The sequence below is a fragment of the Crotalus tigris genome, unplaced genomic scaffold, assembly GCF_016545835.1.
Source record: "Crotalus tigris isolate CLP2741 ecotype Arizona unplaced genomic scaffold, ASM1654583v1 scf7180000019563.1149672, whole genome shotgun sequence".
Classification (NCBI taxonomy): domain Eukaryota; kingdom Metazoa; phylum Chordata; class Lepidosauria; order Squamata; family Viperidae; genus Crotalus; species Crotalus tigris.
In genome coordinates, this window is record NW_024097595.1 from 271,491 (window position 1) to 288,492 (window position 17,002).

At 33.4% G+C, this 17,002-nt stretch overlaps 1 protein-coding gene across 14 annotated transcripts in view; it reads right to left on the reverse strand.

Annotated features, from left to right (window-relative positions):
- NFIB (nuclear factor I B) overlaps positions 1 to 17,002 on the reverse strand; it is a 335,263-nt gene that overhangs the window by 71,089 nt on the left and 247,172 nt on the right. For 13 of the 14 annotated variants that reach the window (XM_039363696.1, XM_039363695.1, XM_039363703.1 and 10 more), the window contains exons 4-6: positions 10,534 to 10,602; positions 9,170 to 9,290; positions 8,130 to 8,248 (exon numbers count right to left, since the gene is read on the reverse strand). In XM_039363696.1, the coding sequence (XP_039219630.1) occupies positions 8,130 to 8,248; positions 9,170 to 9,290; positions 10,534 to 10,602 (309 nt within the window). Of the gene's footprint in view, positions 1 to 2,529; positions 3,181 to 8,129; positions 8,249 to 9,169; positions 9,291 to 10,533; positions 10,603 to 17,002 lie in introns of those variants that run through there. The other variant, XM_039363708.1, reaches the window with a different exon arrangement.

A 17,002-nucleotide genomic window follows, 5' to 3' on the forward strand; every position in this document is an offset into this window, starting at 1 on the left:
GGTACTTCTCGACTTATGACCACAATGCAGCCCAAGATTTCTATTGTTAATCGAGACATTTTTTAAGTGAGTTTTGCCTCATTTTATGACCTTCCCTGCCACAGTTATTAAGTGAACCATTGCAGTTGATAATTCAGTAATATGGTTGTTAAGTGAATCTGGCTTCTCCATTGGTTCCTCTTGTCAAAACATTGCAAAAGGGGATCACATGACCCGGGACATGACAATGGTCATAAGTATGAACCAATTGTCAAGTATCTGAATTTTAATCACATGATCATAGGGATGCTACAAAGGCTGTAAGTGTGAAAAACGATCATAAGTCACTTTTTTTCAGTGTCATTGCAACTTAGAACGGTCACTAAATGAACTATTATAAGTCAAGGACTACCTGTATGTTATTGTATTAAGAACTGGTGTGATCTTATGCTGAATCCAATGCAATTTCCTTTTGCACAGTAAAACAACAAAGATACATTGAAGAACTTTGCATTACAAATTGCCATTTTTAAGAACAGATTAAAATTCAGGTACATGATTTAAGCTCAGTGAAATCATTGAAACACATTAAGGACATGTTTATATCATTGAGATTCACATATCTATTTCGAGTTTGGATTGTGGCTACAATGTTTGTACCACAACTATTACATTAATAATTCTGTTAATACAAAAATCGTAAATCTACAAATACTGAGAAAATAACAGATTCAATAATCACAGCTTATATAAACCATTAAACTCAGTCCACAACTTTAAAAAATTGTGGTTCCTGCTGCTTAAAGAATATGAGTAAAATAAAAACAGTAATTTAATGTTAATGCAAATGTTAATGTAATTATATTAGCATGATGGACTAATGCATGAAATGCCATTATATCCAAATAAAGTATGTGCATTTATATAACTCATACCCAAATTTTGTCCAAGGAGTTCAGGACAGCATGGTTTCCTCCACCATGCTTTTGTTCTTCCCACAATGCTTTGAGATAGATTAGACTGAAAAATAGTGGCCTAATACCTAATATTATTGAATGAATCTCTTAACCAAGTTGTAATTTGGTATCAGAGCTTCCACATTCTTAATATGATATTCTAACTGCATATCAGCATTATTTATATCCCCGGCACTTGCCTATAGCAATAGCATTTGCTAAACTGTCCTTGAATGATAAGAAACAACATTTATTGTTTGTTTTATAATAATTCTGTATTTATAGAAATACAAATACAAAAAAGGACAAATTCCATAACTGGGCTACAAACTTGGTATGAGAGGCTATATCTCAGGGATAAAAACATTTTATATGCATAAGTACAAGAGTAAATTAGCAGTTAAATCCTTCACGTTAACCAGATATCATTTGCCATAACATGCTATCTCTCAAGCAATACTTAATTTTATCTTATTATCTCACTGACCTATTCCTGTTTGCCTTAATTGTTTTTAAAAGGTGATATTGAAAACTGGACACCTATTTGAAGTAGGGTTTTAATGCACAATGGAATAAAAGCATTATGTCCTGTGATTTAAAATCTAAGCTTCATCGAATTTTTTTCTAACCAATCAAGAACACTTTGAATTTTGTTTCTGTTTCTGTCTTCTAGCCCAGTGTTTGTTAAAGTACGGTTCTAGTATCTCTGGGCCAGAGGAAGTTCTATCAGAATCTCTAAAATAGTGGAGAGGCTGCAGGAGTGGAAGAGAGATAAAAATTATCTTAGAGATAAGATAGCCTTTATTGTCATTTTTTTACTGTGGGCACAACGGCACACATAAAAAATGAAATTTAGTTGCCTGCTTTCAAAGTGAAGCACGTACATGACATGCCCTAAAAACATACTATATACAACATATGTATAGACCCACACCCCTACATATACATAACAAATAAATATTAAATACTGTTTCCCCTCTCCCAGGCTTATCCAACTGATGACCTGACAGCTCATTTTTTGAAATAAAACCACATTATGTTTGCTTTTAACATCTCTTCAACTTAATATACATCTAATAAGTATAGTTTCCAACTCTCCATAAGGTCCCTCAGAAAGAAACATAGGCATTTATTTTATATACATTAGATGCATTAGTAATATTTTTTCCACCGCACTTCCCAATACCATCTTAATATTTTTTTAATCAAACAGCTTAATCTGAGATTTCAATCATTCAGATTTTAGTAGTCCTGATCCCTGACTTGAAAGTCAATAAAAATTGTATTTTTGAAGAATTCTAGTCCTCCAAAACAATTGGGAATATATTAACTTAGTGAAATGTTATAACTTATTGCACAAAAATCACATTGAAACTCTTTTGATATTACAGTTCAAACCTCTGTCAAAGATGAGTATCAGATAAACAAACCAAACCCACAGCAGCTTTCCACTGAAATATACTTTCTAACAAGAAGTTAGAAACAATGCTTATTTTAGGAATATTGATGTACTAGGAGGATAATAAATAACCAATTTTGGAGAAAACATTTTGCCTCTAAATATATTTTAAATAAAAACACAAAAACTGACATATAAGGTAGGTATACATTTATTTACTATAAAATATTATATATTTACAACAGGACAAATGATTTGCTAGCAGAATATAGATATATAGTTCTTTTAAGATAATATTTTGGTCATGCTTTTGAAAGAAATGAACATAGAGTAACATAGTTAAGTAGTATTCAATAAAATAATCCAGATGGAGGGTGTCTTTCCATGATATAACTCAACCCTCAGTAGATGTTTTATGAATTACTTTTGACTTTTGTTTTGTGTAGGCAAGCAAATGGCCCAGCTGATCAGTTATGTTTTTTAGTTCCTGAACAGCACTAACCACCTCCTCTTTTAATTCTCTTAGTTCAGAAATTAATATATCCATTTTAGAGAAACCATGTGAAGGTCTAATCAAAAAAGATCCATCAGGAGAGGGCCCTGTAATTAAAGGAATTCCAGAAAAAGCAAGTCCAGAAGATGGGGAGATAGTAAAAGATGGCAAAGGTCCAGAAGAATATCCAGGAGAGGGTACTTGTTCCCCATCACAAGGAGGCCCAGCAGAGGGTAGGTGAAGAACAGGAGAAGAAGATCCAAGAGCTTCTGTTTTAATGGTAAGCTGTGGTTGTAATGATTTGTTGCTGTTGAATGCAGGAGAATCATAGGAAACTGAACATGATGAAGAAACTGTAAAATTAAAATTTATTTAATTGTACACACTAATGTACAATTTCAAACAAATCTCTAACAATATTAAAATGCTTTAGGATATGCAATGTTAAAATATACAATTATAGTACATGACGTAAAGCATCATATCATTCTTTTCTATTCTGGGTCAAATATATTTTTCTAATCAAAAATTATTAAAAGTTTAAACTACTGATGAACTATGCAAGATAAAGACTTGCTGTTTCCCTGGAGACCAATTAAGTTTGCTTTTCACTGTTGTTGTTTTTTTTAATCCAGAGCTTCTTTTAAAAATCACATCAGTTCTTTTCATAGAATCCTGGCATAGCAATCCATGCAGCTGTTTCATGTTTTAAATTATTTAATTTTTGAGGAAGCATCCTTTATAAATAGTACTGTTTGTACAGAACACTTGCTGGTTTCTGTAATCATATCAATTAACATCAATTGCAATTTTAGTATTATATGAACCTGAACAAGGATGAAAATAACTTATAGTTTTGAGGATTAAGATGAAGTATATCTATCTATTCCTTTTCATTATCACTCCACAGCTCTGAGTAACATTAAATAAAGATTGTCTAAAACAGAGTTCCCCAACCTTTTGGGCACCAAGGACTGGTTCCATGGAGAGAGGTTTTTCCGCAGATTGGAGGGTACATGGTTTTGTGTGCTTCCTGTATCCCACGGACGGGGCTTTGCTTGTTTGTGCGGACCGTTGCTGGCATGCTGCAGTCTGGTACTAGTCCACGGACTGCGGTTTGGGTACCCATGGGCTGGGATCTATATAAGACCATGGATACTAGATCCATACTCCTAATGCTATGATATAAAATTATATGTACATGCAAAATCTGTTCCTTCCTATGTTTAGTGTCCATATTTAGAGGGAAAAGGATTAACTGCTATAAGCAAAATAGAATGGAGTAGCTACATTTTCACTTAAATGACAAGTGATTTTAATTCATAAGCCATGAAAAACTCTGATGCCATTATAGGATGTCCTGATATTCGATTGGTCTACTAATCTCGATTATTTCAAATCATATTATTACTGTAAGATTCTTATTCTGAGTAAATTCTTATCTTTTTTCCCTAGGTCTAAAACTATCAGGGATATTTACAATCTCTATTAACTAAAATTAACTGCAAAAAAACTAGAGTAATTTTTGAACAATTCAGATACAGGTTTATACCAAGAACATGACTTAATCTTAAACCATACACAATTTTAAAATTAGATTCCAAATTAGCTAACTCAGGGAGCAACTAATTGATGAATTAACTAATTGATGAATATAACAGTCTTTTGCAATAAAATGTGCCTAAGAGAAATAAACAAGCAGGAATTACAACAAAACATTGCAGGACAAAGTGCTGCAGTTTTGAAGATACTCTTTCCCCCTCAATAATCAGTCACATTTCAACCATCAACAAATATGCTCAGTGTTTATTATAATGCTCTGAAATCTTCAACTTAATTTTATTTGTCTCTAACCTTGTTTTTTTTACATAATTTAACAAACCTTCAAACTCTCAAATGTGTTGATACTTCTATTGTACATAAACAGTACTATTCTGACTATTTATAGACTAAAACTCAGAATCTGTTATTTAGGATAACCTTCATTTCTTCAAAGGTGAAACTCTTAATGTATAATATTTAAAACCCACACAATTTCCCCTTTTCTTAATTGACACTAAAAATATCATCTTTTCTTGTTGTTAAAAAAGTAACTACTTACCAATAATTGTGGTTCTGCAAATTCATATTTGTGGAGCAAAGATCTCAGGTGCAGCTGAATTTCAGGAACCTTTTAGAAAAGCTGTGTCTATTGTTATTGCATAACCATACTTTTATGGCACTGCATGAAGGGAACTGAGGTTAACAAATAACTCATCTTCTTCCACTAGCCTCAGAAATTTATGAAAGCAGCAATTTAGTAACAGTTTCTTCCTTTTCCTTAATAATGACACCAACTCCTCCCACATGGACACCTTTCGTAAGTGCAGCTTCTTCCTACCCTTATATCTGAGATTGGAGGAAAGCAAACCAAAGCCCCCAGTAGCCCAAACTGAGAAGCTGGCAAGATACGTAACTAGTTAAGAAGATCCCCTGAAGATACCATGATTCTAGGACAAATTGCATCAGGCCTTAGTACTTACCAACTCAGAACATCAAAATCATATTTGTGCTGAAGTTCCACAAAAGGAAACCTCAAACATATCTAATCATGGTGCAAAGGCATTTGCCTCTTAATTACAAAATTACTGCCAGGAAAAAAACTACTCCAATAACAGAATAATTACTCTGATAAATAACTCATGCTGTCTGGAGCAAGTGGTTTTCATTTGAGAAAAGCTAGAAAGACATGTGTCAATGCCTTTCGGATACTATTCTGGCAGGCTAATTGACAATGAATGCACTTGTTACTAAAGCACATCAAGAGAATCATATGCATTTTGATATAAGAAAGATAAAGTGGCGTGAAAAATATCAAAAACTGAATATAGATACAAAAAAAAGGAATACATTAATTGACCATGCACAAAGCATAGTAATGATTATATAAAATATAATATCTAGTTTAATGAAGAGAAGGACGAGGGGGGACATGATAGCAGTGTTTCAATATCTCAGGGGCTGCCACAAAGAAGAGGGAGTCAAGCTATTTTCCAAGGCACCTGAAGGCAGGACAAGGAGCAACTGGTGGAAACTAAGCAAAGAGAGAAGCAACCTAGAACTAAGGAGAAACTTCCTGACAGAACAATTAACCAGTGGAACAACCTGCCTCCAGAAGCGGTAAATGCGCCAACACTGGAAGTTTTTAAGAAGAAACTGGACAGCCATTTGTCCGAAATGGTATAGGGTTTCCTGCCTGAGCAGGGGGTTGGACTAGATGACCTCCAAGGTCCCTTCCAACTTCACTATTTTTATTATAAATAAATTGATACCAACCCAAAAGATCGTTTAAAATAATATTAAGTATCAATCAGAAAAAGTAAAATTAAAAAAGGCAAACTAGAAGAACTAAAATTGTGAAAAAAATAAGTTTGTATTTGAAACAATCTAAGCCTTTTATGGCCTGTCACATTCATGAAAAAACTCAGACACATTTTTCGTCTTAACTGAAGGTTACCAAAGCTTAAGCACCACAGATCTCTACACTCCACAACTAGAACTATGCAGAGACCACTGCAAACTTTTAACCTATCGGCACATTCAATTTTGACAATTAGACTCTGTATAAATGTCATGTCTCCTTCAGAGTAGACACTGTGCTTATATAATTTGATCCACACCATGTACAGAAGTAATTTGTACAAATGTGACTGCAGTTTTGCTTTTAACCTAGAACATGGAAATTGCTTTCTAAGTTCCTCCTTTAAATATCTGTGATGGCTCCTGGTAAAGGCAATCCTTTCTACACATGGCAAGAGCAACAGAAAAGTAGATAAGTTATACACAATTTTAAGCAACATTCCAGATCTCATTTCTGAACTATCTGAATTCCAAAACCTATTCGTAAAAACAAGAATAACAAATCACAAATAACACTTTTAGAAACCAACACAAGTCAATTATTTGGGGGGATTTACTTTACACTGAAAAATACAAAAATAAACATACAATGCAAGGTTTTTGGTATCAACTTCATAACTGCATACACTGAAATGTTTCATTTCATTTTTCTTCATCACAACACTTGTACATTTTTATTTTGCAAAAAAAGAGAAAAAGGTCTCAATTTTAAGAATTCCGTTCAAAGAACAGAAAAAGAAAAGGAAGAAAACAACTACAATAGAAAGTGTACAGGTATCAAGGTTAAATTGAGAACTTTATATAGCATCATGAGTCTTACAAAAATAATGTTTTGAGTGTTATATTAGGAAGAAATTAGATAGAAATTTATGACCTATATGAAATTGGCATAATTATGTTGATGCATAAATTAGAAATTAGGGAGTAGGTAAATGGTTGTAGATATAAACGTTATGAGAAAAGGGAAATAAACTCCTGAAAACTGATGATTCTTTTAATGTGATATTCTATCAGATCTTTTACTATATATTTTAATAAACTTTGGAAATTTCTGTCACACATCACAGAGCTTCAAAATTATTAAGCAATACTATTATATAATATGAATAGAACTACAGGAAGCATTGTGAAAGCTAAGAAATAATCACTTCCATTCACTACTTATGCTTAATTTTCCTCTTCAATTTAATATAGTTGTGAAATACAATCCATGGCTGTACAATATTAAGATATTGTAGATGTGATTGTGTACTCATTTAGATAAAATTTACTTCAGACTTAACAATGCATGTATGCCTCTGTAAAACAGGGTACTTTTCATTTATATTTCAGATTTTAGTCACACAAAGCACATATGAACCAATGGATAGAAATAAATAATTTCATGTGAGTATTAAATGCATAGCAACATGGCCAGAAAAAAATGTCAAAATTAATCATCCTCTTTTACAGTATATCTGAAGTCCAATAATTTATTCAATCATTTTTTAATCTTTCTAGATTCTGCTAATCAGTATAGTGTCTCTACATTTTGCCTGCCAGTAAATCAACTATTACATACTTCTTGTGACTCTAAATGAGTACTATGGCTTTGAAAAAGGAATCCGTGCATTTGATGAACACAAAATAGAACTTTTCAATAATAGAGATGACATTGTAATTACTACAGAATGTAATATTCTAAGGAAGTATTTTAACCTCAAAAGATTTAAAATTTTCTTATTTATTCCAATCTACCATCTATTCATAGTTTCTGAAGAAATAATGTTAATAAGAGCTCCAAAATCCTGTCTTGTCTGTCTATCTATCTATGAATAAACCTAATTGAATTCAATATAGCTTACTTCTGAATAGACACAGAATGAACTGAGCACTCACTTTTCTATAGTATGTATTTACTCACCTTGATCTCTTTCATGCCATGTCCTACTACCAGCAGCTGGTGAATTTGGGGAAGGATAAAAATCTCCTGTTGGACTTGGTTCCATATTCTCATCTATGGATATAGTTTTGGGTCTCTTACTGTAAACATATAGAAATAAGGGTTTATTTAAGCAGTAGTTATGTTGATATTTCAAAGTACAATCCTTTTCAACTCTAAAACTACACTAGATATATTCACATTTTACACTGATTTTAAAATTATTTATACTGTACACATTTTTTTTATTAATACATTAGTGATTGTTTTTAGATTAGGCATGTAGAGAGTTAGGACTCTAACAGGCCTTCTTCAAGAACTGGCTTGTCAGCAGAAGACTTACATACCCAGCACAGTCAAATTAATTCCAGAGTCAAAAATGAAGCTACACGCGTGCGCAAACACCAGCCTATAAAAATATACAGGCATAAAATCCTGTATGTAGGTCTATGATTGTTGTTGTTAGTTGCGAAGTCATGTCTGACCCATTGCGGCCCCATGGACAATGTTCCTCCAGGCCTTCCTGTCCTCTACCATCTTCTAGAGTCCATTTAAGCTCACGCCTACTGCTTCAGTGACTCAATCCAGCCACTTCATTTTATGTCGTCCCCTTCTTCTATTGCCCTCAATCTTTCAGGTCTATGATAAACAGTGTTAATTCTAAGTCTCTTCCCTGCCTTTCTGAATCAACAGATAATAAACTGAGACACCTGTCCATGCTGATATTAACAATTCTCACTAGTTTGAGAACTACAGGTTTTCTCTCAATGTTTTCATTCTGGGGCATAATTTCTACTCTGAACAATAATCATTTTCATTACAAAACTGTCATTTGAAATTACTTATTGAGAAGTGTTGATCAATATGTATCAACTTATCTTTTTGTTCCATTAAGGTGCTTCCCTCCCTCCCTCCAACACAGACCATATTGCTGGACAAATGCATAATTATTTTATTGAAAAGCTGCAAAGTAAAATCATTTAAAATATTATAGAACCACAGACATTTTACAATAGGCTAACCTGGTTGGTGGAGAGGATAGCGATCGCTGTAAGTTAACACTTGAGTTCATGTCATGATAGTATGGTTGACCTGGAAGTTCTCCAATGGGGAAGTTTACTCCAGCTCCCTGGGTTATAGGTGCTAAAGACATAATTAAAAGTCAAGCCTGTGTCTAAACAGACATATTTAATATAATCTTAAATCAAAGCAAATTCACTTTTATCTAATTATTAGTCATGTAATTAAAAAACACAATTTGTACTATTTAGGGGCATGGGACAAGCCTTCCCTCCCACCTCAGCATGCAAGGCCAAGTGAAAATGGATAAGATGTACTAAAGTCCAATAAATCATAGGGAAATATATTAGGGAAGACTGTGCTAGACAAAGACACAATTGATTCATAGACCTATGCAAAGCAGCATAGATTTGTTTCAACAAAGCAATCTGGGCTGTGGAAGCGATTGGATTTGCTTCCCTCTCAAACTGTTTCATACCAGTCCCATGGAAGAAGGCTGATGGGAGTCTTATTTCAGCTAACTCTCCAGGAGAAGGTTCTTTTCAATCTGCTTCCAATATTCCCCAAAGAAAGTTTTTGACTCTTTGTGCCTCTGGCCTCTTTAAGCTACCTTTCAAACAGGGGTATGAATTGAGAGTTTTGACAGACACGAACAGAACCTCTTTCAACTACTTGCCCAAATTGTTTAGCAAATGATCTGGAGGCTTTGGCACACACCACAGGATAGCTTGCGGTGTTCACCCCAAGGATACCCAGAATGACTCAAATCAATATTGTCAGAGAAAGCTCCTCTCAGTCCTCTTCCAGGGCATCAGTTTTAGAGACCATTCCTAAATGCAGAAGGTCACAATGCTTCACAACATACCTTTGAGGGAAGTGGTTTTCTCAAAGGTTTCCCACAGGATAACATTCCTATGAAGCTTTGCATAACCCTATTAACTAGTTCTGTATGTTCTCCACTTCTCACACATATCAAGTCAAAATACTCATATAATCTGTAGGCAATAATGGAGTTCAAACCTTTGTTTTGTGAAATAAAAAATGTATTTTGGAACACTGCAACCATCATAAATATGTGTTGGTTGCTAAGCACATGAATTACAATCGTGTGACTGCGGGGCACTGCAACAGATGCAACATCAAGAATTGATCACAAATTTTCCTTTTTTCCCGCACTGCTGTAACTTCAATTGGTTGCTGAATGAGTGGTTGGTAAATAAGGACTATCTGTATTATCAGTTATGTAACTGGAGGCACTATCATAAAGAATCAACTCTGGAAAGAATCATGTAGCAACATATACAAATACAATGTAATACAAATCCAAAAATAAAATAAAACTTCAGAAAATGAAAAGGAGACTTACTTCTAGACACCCGCACAAGTTCAGATACATTAAAGACTCCAGATTTTACAAAACTATCCTCAAGATATACTGGAATGAAAAAATAAAACAAAAATAAAATAATGATTAGTTCATTTGGAATAGCAAATATAATATTTTTCTTAAATAACCCTTTCATGGCTGAATACTTCATTCAAATTCTATTAAAATTGTCTAAATATACATTTTATAGGATTTTCTATAATCTTGATTTGTAGTTTTTGTACAATTTGAAAAGATTGTAGCCATCTATATGGATGCAAAATGGGTTCCAAAAACAGGACAATGTAACATAAGATATAATGTGACTGGTATGTCATCCCATGATACAGACGTTAATGCGTTCAAATACAATTCAGATTGTAACATCCTTCTTGTCCTAACAAAATGCCATCTTATTTAGTTGAATTGAAATGCCAAACTGAACAAAATGTGGAGCAAATTATCACACAGTGTCACAGGTTTTTCTTTATTTTTAAGTTATCTCATGAACCTATGCCAAAAAATAAGCCAGGAAAGAGGCAACTGTGAAAATAAGCTCTTTTAGCATAGGATTCTTCTGTTTAAGCAACAGCTATAAGAAAGCAGTACAGGATTTATAAGTGGCACAAATAGCAGGAAAATGCCTGATTCCGTAGTTACCTTCAACTATTACAGTTTGAAGAACAGTAGAAGAAAAGGAAAATAAACCATTAAGAAAGTAGCTGTTTACTTCTTCTAGTAGTATACATTAATTTATAATCTTCCCTTTCCCTTAGACACCTTTCCAAGCACTGAAAAAGAAATGTCTATATTTCACATAGATTTTACACATTATAAAGTCAGGAAAATAAAGTAGCTCCACAGAACATTCTTATTTTTATTTGGTGAACTCAAGAGTTGTTTAATCACACAGAGGCATGAAAAAAACCAATTTTTCTTAAAAAAGTAAATACTGAGAATAAAATTAAATATGAAACATTCAGAAGATGTAAAATACTGTTTGAAAAATTAAATGAGTATAAGCCTTAAATTGAAATAATACAATATTAATTAGTTGGCATTTTGTATATAATTCCAAACATTCAATTCTATAAGTTAGGTTCCAAAAGTATTTTTAATTTGTTCTATTGCTGAAAGAATTTAGTGATGCAAACTAATAATAAATCTGCTGTGACATATAAAGTAGTTGACTTCCATCTTTGTGATGATAACAGACAATATTTACTGCCTGGCATGATCTGGTGTGGAGACAATAAAAGATAAGTGTGTTCTTCCAATAGAAGATAATGCTCTTGTTAAAATATCTACATGAAAAACCTACATACATTATTTCAAATGGTCAGGTATTTCAGCATTTAAATCTATAATACAGTGTAACTGACTAAAGCCTTGTTTTATTCTAGAGATGATGTCATGAGAAATAATATAACCCACTACTTATTGCCATTTCTAACCTAAGAATCTACCAGAATCCTCCTGGAAAAGACGCTTCCTGCAAAAATCTGAACAATATAATTTATTATAATCAGAGGGTCAATCAAATAAGATGCTTCTGTGTCTATACAGCAAAGAACTACGAGAGGTTAATTGCATTCTTCTTTTTTTAGGAGGTGTGAAAACCCCTACTTTAATACTACAATTATAAAACTGGTGTCACTGTGAATACTGGGCAAAGACCCAAGTCCTGTGTGCACCCATCTTTAAGGAGACAGGTTTGGAGCAAGTTGTCATAACATACTCTGTGAATAGAAGTACCTGATGGCCACACTTGCATTAAAAAACACAAACTAATGGTTAAAAACCTGATTTTTTCCATCTGATTATATCCCAAATTATAACTCCAAAGCCTGAATACATAATACACATTCTGCAACCAAAAAAGAAAATACATGGTAGCTTGTGTAAAGATAGTTTATTAGTGAAATACTTACTTTTCATTGTCTAGTATTTGCAACTATATAAATAAAACTATGCCCATGCATATTACTTTCTCATTTTCCTCTAAATACTTAAAGATATTTAAATCATCAATGGCTTGACATAATGATTTAAAAATCATTGAAAAAATACTGAATTGCTATGATATTGAAGTAAATACTAATTCTCTTTTTCTAAATTCTTCCTCTCCTGCAGAAATAGGATTATAACCCTGAAATTACATAGGAAAGAGGGAAAGACATGCTCAAGAGAAAGATTCAGATATTGTAGGAAAAAAAACAAATATTTAGCATTTGTCTTTGGTACAGAAGATATAGATCAAATACCTAATACAGAGCAAATATTTTCTCAGGGAGTAAATCAGAAATTAAGCAAACTGAAGTAAAAAGAGAAACTATATAATTAAAAAGGAGCAGATTCTGAGGGCACCCATCTGAGAGATCTTTAAACAGTCAAGGGTGAGATTGCTGAATTCTTTGCAAAACCATGGCACATCTTTTACATTGCTGCGAAAGTCAAGTACTGTGCCAATTTTAAGAAGACACAGGGGCGATCCGAAAATTATTGGTTAGAATCAGTTTAATGTTCATTCTGAAAAATTGGATTTAACACTGATTCAGGGCAAACTGATGGAAAATATAATTAAATAAAAATAACTAACCTGTAGAAGATCAAACCTTGCTGGAATAAGATAATCCATAGATTCTGTGAAAGTAATTCTGGCTTTACAAATCTTTTGCAATATTTTTAAAGTGTCAAGAGGTATGGGAATGGATCCTATCAACATGTATATTTGGTTTTATAAAAAGCCTTTAAAACCATCTTTCATAAAGCATTCTTGAATAAACTGAGTAGTGCTGGATAAAAGGACTTGACACTTTATGGATTATTAACTGGTTTAAAAAGCAGAAAATAAAAAGTAAGTACATACGAACCTTTTTTCTGCAATAGAAGAAAATAAGATCTTTCCAAGTTCTATTAAGACCAGCTTTTCTAACTTGCTCATAAATGATGGGAAAAGTACAAAAAAGAGGAACTAAGATGATTAAAGGGCTAAAGGACTAAAACATATGAAGAACCATTGCAGGATTTGGGTTTGGCTAATCTAGAGAAAAGAAGGACTAGAGGGGACAGGATAGCAGCATTCCAGTATTTGAGTGGCTGCCACAAAGAGGAGCGGGTCAATTTATTTTCCAAAGCACCAGAAGGCAGGACAAGAAACAATGGATGGAAACTAATCAAGGAGAGAAGCAACCTGGAATTAAGAAGAAACTTCCTAACAGCAGGACAATTAACCAGTGGAACAGCTGGCCTTCAGATGTTGTGGGTGCTTCATCACTAGAGGTTTTTAAGAAGAGACTGGATAGTCACTTGTCTGAAATGGTATAAGTTCTGCTGCTTGATCAGGGGATTGGACTAAAAGACCTCAAAGGTCCCTTCCAGCTGTATTCTGATCTTGACTGAAGATAAATCTGTAAATGCTACAAATCAGCCATAAATATCCTGCCACTTCTGCTCACTCTGGTGGGTTAATCCCAGTGAGAAATACTGCACTGCTCATATTTGCTCAGATCAATATATTTCCAGTGAATATAATTTTGAATAATACAATAATTCATTAGCTTAAACATTTCACCAGTAGTTGTACTTGTTGGTCAAAATATTATTTGGCAATGTCCTCTACATAAATGCATTCATTTACTTGTAATGATATTCTGTATGATATATCTGAGTTTCTTAATATTTTCACTATGTATTCAATTCTATATTTCATGGATTTTTAAGACCCAACTGATATGCTTGTTTTCTTACATAAATCTGGAATTTCATAATGTTTAATGCAGAATTATTAACTTTTTGTCAGTTACGAACAGATAAGGTGTCTCAACTATTTGGGAAATTTCACATGAAACCAATGCAAAGTTTTAATTGTGACACACGTAGAAAGTGCACTTTTCACTCTTTCATAGAAAAACATCTACTAAACACTTTTTCAATTATTTATCCATATTCAAAGTAGAAATAAGAGGGTATTTAAGGAACAAAATATAAACATTCAGATGATAATTCTGATCTATAGTTTCCTGCAACTGTGATCTCCACCTTGTACACCCACAAAATAGCAGACGTGCTTCTATCCATGTGCGATAGAAGGCTTTTAAAATTAATGTCACCCAATCACCAACACTTGGCTGTAGGCTTCAGATAAAAGCTCCCCCTTTTCTCCTCTGACGATTCCAATTGCACCTATTGCTCTTAGCAATGGCTTCAGAGGAAAGTCAAAGGAGAAAAACAAACAAATCAATCCTTTGTGGCCTCCTACAAGAGCATTAGTGAAAATGCTGTCACTTTGGTCAAGACAGAAAGAAAACCAATATCTGTATATTTTCCAAGGACTGAGATCACAACTTTGAAAACTCCAGTCTAAGGTTTTAGTTATTTTGTTCAATTTTATACCATTTACAAAAACATGAGTAGGATTCCTTATACTTCTTCATACAAACAATGAATGAATGAAAATATCAAATAGTAGAGAATTCATGACTGATTCTTGTGGCACAGTTGTCATGCTATCTAGCTCTGATATAATTAGATTGCTAATCACCATGTTGTAGGGTAGTTTAAGTCAAGAGACATATATATAGGATATCCATTAGCAATTAAAGAAGTTATACAATTAAAAAATGAAACAAGATTAGTCTAAGCAAGATTTGTTCCTAAGTGGCCAACTTCAGGTAATTATAATTCTGTTTCAAAGTGCTTACTGACCAATCACTTTACAATCTGCTCTGGAATAGCCAAGGTATAACTGCTACACTAACTGCTCTGTAGTTTCCTGGATCTTTTTTCTCTAAGTTTCTTCTCTACATTTTGAAGACAGAATCAGTGTTTCCTCTCTTCTAGTCATGTGGTCCATCATCAATTCTCCAAAGAATTCTCAAAACCCAGGATTTTACCAAATCATCAGCTGATTCTTTCAGTATCCTATAGTGCAATTTGTCTTATTCCAATTTCCAATCCTATAAAACATGTCAGTTCTTTTCTTGGAGGTGAATAGCATTGTCTTTTATTTGTCATATCTTAACATGTTCTTCCTTATTCAATGATATCAGGTTATTAATTTCAGAATTAATAGAATTAGAATTAGGATACAAGTCTTAGTAATCATAGTCCCAACAGTCTACTGCTGTTGGACATCAGTAAAAGTTAGTGGTGTTCCATTGACTTCTAGTGCTTTTTTCCAAATCTGGCAACTGAAGAAAGAGGCAAAAGTTTGCTGTGATTTCTACTTGTATATAATATGTTCAAAGATAAAACAAATAATTGGATTTGACCAAATTATGAAGATTAAGAACAGTTTGGGATAATCACTCTGATCTCAAGTTTCAACTGTGGAAAGAAACCTTTCTTCCAGGTCTGGTCCTGCTCATTAAGAGATGGGTGAATAAACCTGAATAATCCTTAGGACTGCAAGCTCTTGTCAGGAATATTGGTTTTATAGGGCTTATATCATCTTTACTTTTATCTTAGCCTAACTAAACATTTTTAGCAATCAACTATATTGCTTAGTAATGGAAATTCCAATCCCAATTATGATCCCAATTATGAGTTACTATCTATAAAATAATTTTCACTGCCAGTTGATAAGCTAAAGGCAATTCACATCCTTAAAACACATCGGTAAACACCAGGTGTACATGTATTGTTTTTCATGCTTTTGGTTTTATTGCAGTAATAAAAAAGATACAGATTTCCCTTTCCAGTCATATCTGACTCTAGGGCACAGTGCTCATCTCTGTTTTTTGGCCAAGGGAGTTGGCGTTGTCTGAAGACATTTTTCGTGGTCATGTGGCCAGCATAGCTAGAAATTAAAGGTGCACGGAATGCTGTTACCTTGCCATTTAGGTGGTACCTATTAATCTACTCACATTTACATGCATTTGAACTGCTTGGTGGGCAGGAGCTGGGGCAGGAACGAGAACTCATTCCATTACACGGCGCTCAGTCTCAACCTGGGCTTTCAGCTTTCCAGCTGACAAGTTCAGCATCTTTAACTGCTGAGCCATCACATTCCTTACTACTACAATAACAGGAACCTTTTAAAATCATGGTATACAACTTATTTGAACTAATATCAGTTGTCCTCAGTTTGCACAGTCCCCACATGTTAATGCTAAGGAAATCTTACATGTACTGAAATGGATACTTTATATCCAGCACTCTGTACCATTTTAAGACTATATAATATAATTTTCAGTATTGTAAAGTTAGATTACTAAGTCTGAATTTAAAATAATTAACTGAAAGTAGAGCATAATTTTAGGCCAATGGTATTGAAGGTAGTGATAACCAAATGATAAGGCTCATAAATTGAGTTGTCAAATTTGCTATGTAAGCCTGCATTAGTATTACAAACATATTAATATCTTTTCAAAATAAACTATGATTTCTTTTGCAATAGTTGTTAATGCTTTTTTATTTGGCAAAAACATCTCGCCTTTCCTCTAGTTAAGAAGGCAAATTACCAGAC